At 37.9% G+C, this 10507-nt stretch overlaps 1 protein-coding gene across 1 annotated transcript in view; it reads left to right on the top strand.

Annotated features, from left to right (window-relative positions):
- Window positions 1-5659: 5659 nt before the first annotated feature.
- Window positions 5660-10507, top strand: part of LOC124282507 (zwei Ig domain protein zig-8-like) — a 195609-nt gene continuing 190761 nt past the window's right edge. Inside the window, exon 1 of the mRNA XM_046718517.1 lies at window positions 5660-5744. Coding sequence (XP_046574473.1) covers window positions 5660-5744 — 85 coding nt within the window. The remainder of the gene's footprint in view (window positions 5745-10507) is intronic.

Genomic DNA, 10507 nt, shown 5'->3' with positions numbered 1-10507 from the left:
TTTTTACTCAGATGACAATTACTGAAAAGAGATATGGCTAAATCTTCAGTGCAGAAACACAGGATATCTCCAATAAACAAAATGGTGGGGATTGTTGGATGAATATTTATGGCAAAACGACAATGGTCTTGCTGGCACGCTTGTCTCTGATAACAAACCTGATCTGTTTCTATTTGTTCAGCAGTTGATACTGTGGTCAGGTGACATGAAGTGGCCATTCAGTTACATTCAGTGAAGCTAATCTCAATCTAAAACAAATATTAACCTGATCTCTGGAACCTTTCTCGAATTCCTACACAGATACAGCAGTTTGTGACTGAAGAGTGAATGATAATACACTGCTGTACCAAAGAAAGTTCCGCCCATGTCTGATGGTGGCTAAAGTGAAAAACACAAGAAACAGTTATTTGATGGAGATGAAATTGCTATCTCAGTTTTGGTTTGGACTTCAAGTTTGAAATGTTTGAGCAACTGTTTCAGCTTAATATCAGTTTGGTAATTTTACAAATAAATACAAATTTCAAGCGAATACTTTCTTTAGACCAGATGTTATGCTTGTCTTGATAAATTAATCGTCTTAAATACTTCTCTCTCACATCAAATTCTGTCCTACAAACACCTTCCACCCTACAGTATCATACTCTGTCAATACCTCACCCTCCCACTAAACCCATCATGACCTTCAAACCACACCCCAAACCCCATCTTACTTCAGTCTACACTGATTTGTTTTGCAACACATTGGGGGTCAGTTTTAATGGCTCAGACCAAACATTTCCTTTGCAGTTGACTAAGCACACTTGAATATGGTACTGAGATTATGTTGAATTTTGAGGACTTCAGTCCACCAGAACCATTCCTTATCTTGTTTAATTCTACAGCTAGCAATATTCCAACTACGTGACAATCAGGTCTGGACCTGGCAACTAGAGACCAAGAGCATGAGGTTTTGATCCGCGTCTTTAGGGAACTATGACACAACTTCTTTGAGAGGCATTTAGAAGCTGGAACACTATGGAATGACAACAATATATGGATGAAGAACTTTTTTATTACAGTTGGAACGACTATTCGCTGTAGATTCTAAAAGTGGTAACAAGCAAGTGATGAACAGAGTAAGGCATGTATACAGGTGTGAGGAAGTGTTTTTACAGACAATAGGACTTTGGGCTGTAATAGCATGTGGAAACTATCCATAGATGGTTATTCTTCCTTAAAGATGACACAGATCAGGGCAGTGAGCTTCAACACTGTCCTGATTCAAGAACCAAAATGGGATCCTTTGGACATATTTGCCATCATCTTGGTTCTCATTAACTTTAATGGAGTTAGACTGTTGTAAGGTTGGTTATTGATATAACTCATAGAGATCAATAACCACTAACTAAATATCGATTGATTATCAATAAATATTGGAGACCTAACTTTGAGCAAAAATGCCAAAAACGTCTGCAAGAAATGAATAAATTTCACATTACCTATGAGTGGTGGCAGGTTTTGTTTGGATTACAGCATCCTGAACATAATTTAATAGCAGACCATGAATAAAATCCTAAATTTGTATATTGTGTGAAATAAATTTAATGTTTTTTCTATCACAAAATGCTCATGTGCGATCATTATCAATAACACAATTTTCATTTCGATAATCATTATTATTTTGCCGATAATAATATATGTCCGATTATTGACCATTTTAGCCAGCCCTAGACGGTGGCATTCTATTTGGATTGTCCTATGAACAGAGGGTTGTGGATCTTGTCACCAAGAATTATAACAATACGTTATCAGACAAATTCAGATTCAACCCCATAATAAGTCGATGTTGGTCACAAGGGCATGCAACTCTGTATAGTCATTTGTAGCACCTTAGATCACTGATGCCGACTATATATATCTTGGGTGTTGTCACCTTGAAGGTCACGCCGAAGACCCGGGTTCGAATCCCCACATGGGCACAATGTGTGAAGCCCATTTCTGGTGTCCCCCGCCGTGATGTTGCTGGAATATTGCTGAAGGCAGAGTAAAACCATACTCATTTACTCTTTCACCATCTGACTCCAATATTGTCTTAATTATTTGAGTGAGTGAGTGTGTCAAGTTGTACAACCCTTTAAGCAATATTCCAGCAATGTAATGACAGGGGATACACCAGAAATGCTCTTCACATTTCATAACTAAGCGGGGAATCAAACCCACGTCATTGGTGTGACAAGTCACCTTTAACCAAAGTAAAAACCAAACTCAGTCAGTCAGTCAGTCACCTTGAAGGATACTTTTGCCCACTGACCCAGGATCAAATCAGTTAATTTAAATAAACACATTGACTTGGCAGAATTGTGGAAACTGAGGCAATCATAAGAAGGTCATTTTTCTTCAAATCCCAGACTTGTACTTGTAAAACAGCATAAACAAAGAAGCGTGGAACTGTTTAGGCATGAAGGAAGACTTATGGCCAATTATTTGGACAACGTCAGGAAAAAATTATCTTGGTGTCTAGACAATGGTGTTGTTGAATATTCATGCTGCTGCTGAAGCTGATGGCCTGGTCATCTTCTTCCGACCTGTGACGTGGCATCCAGCAGCAGGCATGTCCTCAATAGACTAACGGTTGTTTTGGCGGACCACACTCCTAAAATGTAGATCTCCTTGATTAAATTCTTAAAATATGGATAAAAACATGAATTCCTGGATCTAATCAGAACTTGATGGTTTATTTGTAATTCAGTGATGCGGACAAAGATGCTAATTTCTGAAGTAATGAGGTTGTTGTTGGTAATTCGTGCTGCAAAAAATCACTCATCACAATATATGCATGCAAACTGATAATTAACACATTTGCCAGTGTCCACAGATCACCAGTGTTGTTGGATCAGGACATTGATGGGTTTTTATAAGATATCTGATCTAACATCTTAACGATTCAATTAAGCAGAATGTTTTTGTGTCATAAAAAAAGAAGCGTGGCTTTGAAAATAATCAATTACCATTAATCAAGAAAGCATTTCTACAGATAGGTCAGTGTCAAAGAACAGTGCCAGTGACTTCTTAGCTAACTGAAACACAAAAACATTATTAAAGAGTGATTACTTTAAGGAATCGAAGGTTGCCAGACATGTTGTTCTACCAATGGTAGGGAACAGTTGAGTGCTTCAACCACAAGGCTAAACACCCAACTTCATACTCCATACTTTCTACAATCAAGACTATACCCTTTATATTTCCATAACGAGTGAGTGATTTTTGTTGAACTCTGATATACTGAGAGAAACAAATAAAGGAACACATGAAAATTCAAGCGCTCCTTTAATATGTTCCAGTTTTCATCACCAGCTTTGAATAGCCCTGTGGGAGAAAATCTGAGAATGAATAAAAGAACACTGCCATGAAGTGGTGTTCCCTTATTTGTTTCCTTCAGTATATATCAATCATATCACTCCAACAAATTGCCAGAAATGGTTGTGTGATGGTGCACCTGAATAACATAACACAAAAATCACTACCATGGAAGTTTGATGCAAATAACCCATATTATCAACCCATTTTTCGGGTAGAAAAAAAATTAAACAATTTTTTAGCAGTCATTAAATCTTTTGTTATGAAACTGAAAATACTCAATTCTTATAATGTAGTACTTATTAAGATGACTTCATATTTACATACACCAAGTTTCGGCTAACAATTCACAAATTCACAGGATAACAAATGCTTTCTTCGTCACATACACCATGGTTCAGCTACAGTACCTAAAATATCAATATTCATATATTCATATCTCTGGAAGAAGCATAAACATTAGATATAGCACAAAGACTGAACTTGAGCCTTATAATAAGTTCCATCCTGAATATATTCTTCACAAATCAGGTTAACAAAGTGATCTTTGTTCTCCTGTATTCCATCACTGGCTTTTTTGCTGAATAAGCTAAAAACAGCAAGGCTGTTGAATTCTTGAAACTTATTAAAGTTTATTTAATTATTTATCCCCAGATCATATTTCAAATAACAACTGAAATAATCTTCTTTTAACTGTTAAAAATCATCCATAAAATAAGTTTTAGTGCATGCCTTCCGGGGAAAAATCTTTGTGGTGATGTCGAGTCAAGTCTTCAGGAGACGAAAGGCTAAAGAACAAACCGAAAGGTCTAGTATTTTCTTCAATTATAGATACAGACCAACCTGATGAAATTTCTTCCTGTATTCCATCACTGGCTTTTTTGCTGCTGAAGTTAAAAACAGCAAGGCTGTTGAATTCTTGAAACTTATTAAAGTTTATTTAATTATTTACCCCCAGATCATATTTCAAATAACAACTGAAATAATCTTCTTTTAACTGTTAAAAATCATCCATAAAATAAGTTTTAGTGCATGCCTTCCGGGAATTTTTTTTTGTGGTGATGTCATGTCAAGTCTTCAGGAGACAAAAGGCTAAAGAACAAACCGAAAGGTCTAGTTTTTTCTTCAATTATAGATACAGCCCATCCTGATGACATTTCTTCCAGACACTGGTTTCCAGAATTTTTTAGAATCCTGCCATTTCTACTTGCAGTCAGTAGCCATATCAAACATGACTACAAATATACAGGCTTGACAAAACAAGTTACACAATAAGAAACATGACCCTTTTTTTACCTGACCTCTAATCTCTGAACAGAGAGATTCTCAATATTTTTGTAATTAGAAACTTTATTGTACGGTCTAACTAGACAACAATGTGAACGGGTTGCTGCTGTGATTCACACTTGGAGAGAATACGGAAATTGGCAGAAATCAATTTCCATATTTCTTGTTGCATGACACACACAGATGAAGTCTTACCATCCAGATTCTCAGGAATCCAACTCAATTTAGCTTGGGGAATAATCAGATGGAATCGGTCTTCTCCTCACTGAATACTTGAATATGTAGGAGTTGGTGAGCTGGATGGACTTTTCCAGAGATCTTTCTCGATATTTGATGGCCAATTCTCATGAACAACTAGCAAAGAGTCCAGTAATACTATAAAATCTTTTGCAAATTGCAAGACCGTGCAATCTAATAAAAAACAAATCCACAAATGGTAGCATCAATTTGGCTAGACATAAGATACCACTTGCATGCATTATTTATTTAAATATCTTAACGTCATTCTGTTTTCGTTTCATAGGCTCAGCTGAAGAAGTCTCAAATGCAACAAAATCTTGCTACGATAAACATCTTAATGGAGTATCACATGTTTGATGTTCTGACAGAAAGGTCATCAGTGGAAAAACAAAATAAATCTATCCCTGGATGGACAAATATCCGAGAGCTTAAAGAAAATAATGATATAATTCCCTCTTTCTCTGGAAAAATAGAAAGTCATTTGCAAAGAATGAACCGACTAAGTACTAAGTCTCTGCTACACATTTAGAAGATGGTGAAAGATCAAGGCATGAAACCTTTTATCAACAGCATTTTTATTCTTTGTGACAGTTCTTCCTCTTGAACCCTCATCATGTGAATGATGATAATGAAAGGGCAAGAAGATGAAGAATGAATAAAGAACTTGTCATCCATAAAATTGTTCATGTCCTCATGACAAAGAATTAAAGACATGAATATTGTTGATAGGTGGATCATGTATGTATGAATAGAATTCATTATGTTTTGATGGTTGCACTTGTGATTGGGTAGAGGGATGGAGGGAGTGAGGAAAAGTGGGAGGGAAATGGAAAGAAAAGGGAAAGAGGAATGGAGAGGAAAAGAAGATAGAGAGGAGAGAGGTGAGAGAGAAGAAAGGGGAATTAGAGAGGAAAAGAGGGAGTAAGGGATGAAAAGAGGGAGGAGAGATGGAAAGAAAGAGGGAAAGAGGAATGGAGAGGAAAAGAAGATAGAGGGGAGAGAGGGGAGAGAAGAAAGGGGAAGTAAAGAGGAAAAGAGGGAGGAAGGGGTTGAAAAAGAAGGGAAAATAGTGAAGAAAAAGGAGGGAGAGGTGGAAAGAATGAAAGAGTGAAAGAAAGGAGAGGTACGTGGAAGAGAAAGAAGATAGAGAGTGTGAGAGAAGAAAGGGGAGGGAGGGAGCAACAGAGGGAAGGATGGAGAGAGAGGAAAAGGGAGAAGAAAAGGAAGGAGAGAACAAAATAATGAAGGAAAGGAAGAAAGAAGGAAAGAAAGGGTTTAATTAAACAGGGTCCCATAATGATCACAATAAAAGAGACAAAGTCCTTCCTTTGATGGAATGAACCTGACTAGCACGAAAAGGTGTTATGAATCTCTATCAAACTGCAATGATCCTAGGTATTTTTAAAATAGAATGAGTATCTTGCACCATCGTGGCACCTGTCACAAACACATGCAAAGGCAAGGTAGTTGTTAACCTGAAAATAAAGTTCAAGTCAAATTTAGAAATCTCTTCCCCATGTCTACCATACAACTTTTTAAAAGTTTTACTGATGCCTTGAATGTTGTAACTTTGATTGAACAACTTTCGAGTAATGATTGTAGCACGCTATTTGAAATAATCATGGAAAGAGCATGCTCGATTGTACCTCAATATTTGTGAAATGCAGGCATCAAAGGATGGAGCTGCTGCAATATTGCACAACATTAAGGAAAATGTGATGACTGGAACGTTCAAAACATCAAGTTGTCCAGAACAATAAAATTAAATTGTATTTAGACAACTTACGTCTAGACAACTTTAATTTCCTGTCTTATGTATTCTTATGCAACACAAAAGATAGGTGGAAAACATTATGAAGGAACTCACATCAGTACCTACCTGTATTTATTGATTTTCACTAATATGACATTTTCTGGTGTGTAATACCAACCAGGCTTACTGGGGTTCATTTTGGGGGAAATATTCTTATTTCTCATATTCTTCCTCTGTTTGTGGGTATGAAAATGGGACTGTATGGTTATATCAGTGAGCATAATGACACAAACAGTCCTTCGGCCTGTAGCAGGTGGTACTAGATGATGAAAGAAGTCAGATACTCAGCTGGGACACATACAGCATCATGCTTGAGATGGCATCACTTACATATGATAAGCAGCTCTACTGATTGTTTCAGAACAGTTCAACTCACTCATACTTGGGACTTGGTCATAATACTGAGATGAAGAATGAAATCTGTAGTCATTGTGTTCATCAGATCCAAATTTCAGTTTCTTCCAATGACACTTGGGACCTATTCTATCATGGGAGTCCCACAAGGGAGACAAGCATGAGGCATTAGGGACCAATTTCACCCAAAGATTCCCACCAGGGAAACAAGCATGAGGCTCTAGGGACCAATTTCACCCAAAGATTAGGGACCCACCAGATTCCCACCAGGGAGACAAGCATGAGGCTCTAGGGACCAATTTCACCCAAAGATTCCCACAAGAGAGACAAACATGGGGCTCTAGGGACCAATTTCACCCAAAGATTCCCACCAGGGAGACAAGCATGAGGCTCTAGGGACCAATTTCACCCAAAGCTTCCCACAAGAGAGACAAACATGAGGCTCTAGGGACCAATTTCACCCAAAGATTCCCACAAGAGAGACAAGCATGGGGCTCTAGGGACCTATTTCACCCAAAGCTTCCCACAAGAGAGACAAGCATGAGGCTCTAGGGACCTATTTCACCCAAAGCTTCCCACAAGAGAGACAAACATGGGGCACTAAAGGTCAATCCTGCCCAGGATGTCAACAAAGGAAACAAACATGAGGCACTGAGAATATTTCCTGCACCAAGATTCTCACAGGCACTGAAGACCTATTCTTCCCCAAGATTCTCAAAGGGAGACAATCATGAATCCCAGTTACCCTATTTTACTCAAAGACTCCAACAAGGGAGACAATCATGTGTAAGTCACTAAGGACCTATTGTACCCATGAGATTCAGAGAACAGCGGAACACATCCAATTTTATCACAGACAGACAGAAAATCTGACAACTGACAGTTTTACAACAGTGGCCTCAAGTTCAACACCCGATCTCATTTGTCAAGGGACTTCAACACTGATAATGATGGGATGAGAATGAAGCAGAAGAAGACATGTTGAAGAGGACAATACAATCAGGCACAATAGCCTCTCATGGTACTGTCTGTCTTCCTACATTGGTCTTGTCTCAAACCAACCATTGCAGTGACATTAAACCACTGTCCAAGACCTACTTCAACGGTCAAGATATCTCATGTTTTGTATATCAGCTTTGTGATTCCTTCAACGTAATTGAAAAAGAACCGCAGTCCTAGGAATCGATTTTGAAATATTTCAACTACAGCAATGCTTTACGGCAAGTTAGTAAAAGGCTTTGGGAATTCATTGTACAGAATTGTAATTATCCTCACTAAGCCGATGAGAGGCATTTTAGGAAAGTGATCTCTTGCCGCGAATGACTAGCCAATAAAACAGTGTAAAGTTTCAATGTACGAAAATATGTTGGAATGAGATCTTAAGGTGATGGCTTAGAAAGGGAATCCAATTGAGCCATCATAATTCATTACTATCGATTGGCCACCTTCAGGGAAACAGCAATAAACACAAGTTAGTGGGTTCTCATGAATCACCATGAAACCTTTCTAACTATTCAGCTTTTATTAAGCTTCCTTTTCATCCCCAATGTCACATTTTTTGTACTCTGCCTTGTTAGCAAGAAAGGAAGTGGCCAGTCGACACTCAAGGTTAAAGATCGAGGCCCCGTCTCGTAAAGAGCTCTACAAGCTCCTTGTACGCAGCTATGCATGTTCTGGCAGTGCTAAGGAATTGTCACCTGGGTTAAGAGAGCCATGTGTGGATGCTTATTGTCAGGCAATGGAAATAAATCTATCACTTTTCTCATACTTTATTTCACACTAATACACAGCTGAAAAAAATCAACTGAGAAAATTCTTGTACGACTCCCTGCCAAAAGAAGCTGAAATGATCTTGGCTGTGTGACAGAAAATCCTTTATTGATCTGAAGTAAATCAACTCATTCAAACCTGACCCCCTGCTTGTAAACTTGAGAAGCAAAGGAAGCTTCAGGATTAGTGGGAGGTGTAGAGCAAATCATAGCAGGAAGATAGACAATGCAGCAGAGGGCAGATACAACAGAGCTTCTGAAGAAATTCAAATTAGAGTAGAGACGGAATCATTTTCGCTGAACACAGTCATCTGTTCAGAGCTGTGAATGTTTACCATTAGTAATTACATAAGTATGACAAAAATGACATTTGCACAAGGATGTATGTGTGCCATCTTCTTTGAACAGTCTTTTCAGAGCTAAAGGAGTATACCAATGAAACGTGTGTAGGTAGGAAAGCAAACTTATATTAGCAGAGACAAGGATATGTGCATGCCATTGTCTATGAACACTCTCATCTGTTCAGAGCTGTACAAGTTTACCAGTCCTTATGTTCAGAGCAGTGCAAGTTTACCAATCCTCATTGTCTGTTTAGGAGAGAGATCATACTTATATTAGCAGAGACTAGGATACACGTAGGCTATCTTCTATGAACAGTCATCTGTTCTTAGCTGTGCAAGTGTACCACTCATAACTGTGTGGATGAGAGAACATACATATATTAGTAGAGACAAGGATATATAGGCTATCTTCTATGAACACTGTCATCTGTTCAGAGCTGTACAAGTTTACCAATCCTAATTGTATAGGGCAGAGTACATACATATATTAGTAGAGACAAGGATATATAGGCTATCTTCTATGAACACTGTCATCTGTTCAGAGCTGTACAAGTTCACCTATCCTAATTGTGTGGATCAGAGAAAATACATATATTAGTAGAGACAAGGATATATAGGCTATCTTCTATAAACACTGTCATCTGTTCAGAGCTGTACAAGTTTACCAATCCTAATTGTATAGGGCAGAGTACATACATATATTAGTAGAGACAAGGATATATAGGCTATCTTCTATGAACACTGTCATCTGTTCAGAGCTGTACAAGTTCACCTATCCTAATTGTATAGGTGAGAGTACATACATATATTAGTAGAGACAAGGATATATAGGCTATCTTCTATTAAACACTGTCATCTGTTCAGAGCTGTACAAGTTTACCAGTCCTGAATAGGGCAGAGTACATGTTCAGAGCAAGGATATAAGGTTTACTTCAAACACCTCATTGTCTGTTTAGAGAGAGATCATAATTGTATATTAGTACATAGAGACTAGGATACACGTAGGCTATCTTCTATGAACAGTCATCTGTTCTTAGCTGTGCAAGTGTACCACTCATAACTGTGTGGATGAGAGAACATACATATATTAGTAGAGACAAGGATATATAGGCTATCTTCTATGAACACTGTCATCTGTTCAGAGCTGTACAAGTTTACCAATCCTAATTGTATAGGTCAGAGTACATACATATATTAGTAGAGACAAGGATATATAGGCTATCTTCTATAAACACTGTCATCTGTTCAGAGCTGTACAAGTTTACCAATCCTAATTGTATAGGGCAGAGTACATACATATATTAGTAGAGACAAGGATATATAGGCTATCTTCTATGAACACTGTCATCTGTTCAGAGCTGTACAAG

Source organism: Haliotis rubra, unplaced genomic scaffold (genome assembly GCF_003918875.1).
Source record: "Haliotis rubra isolate DU_JTF1 unplaced genomic scaffold, ASM391887v1 Scf3, whole genome shotgun sequence".
In the NCBI taxonomy this organism is placed as follows: domain Eukaryota; kingdom Metazoa; phylum Mollusca; class Gastropoda; order Lepetellida; family Haliotidae; genus Haliotis; species Haliotis rubra.
This window is presented reverse-complemented; position numbering and strand designations above follow the sequence as displayed.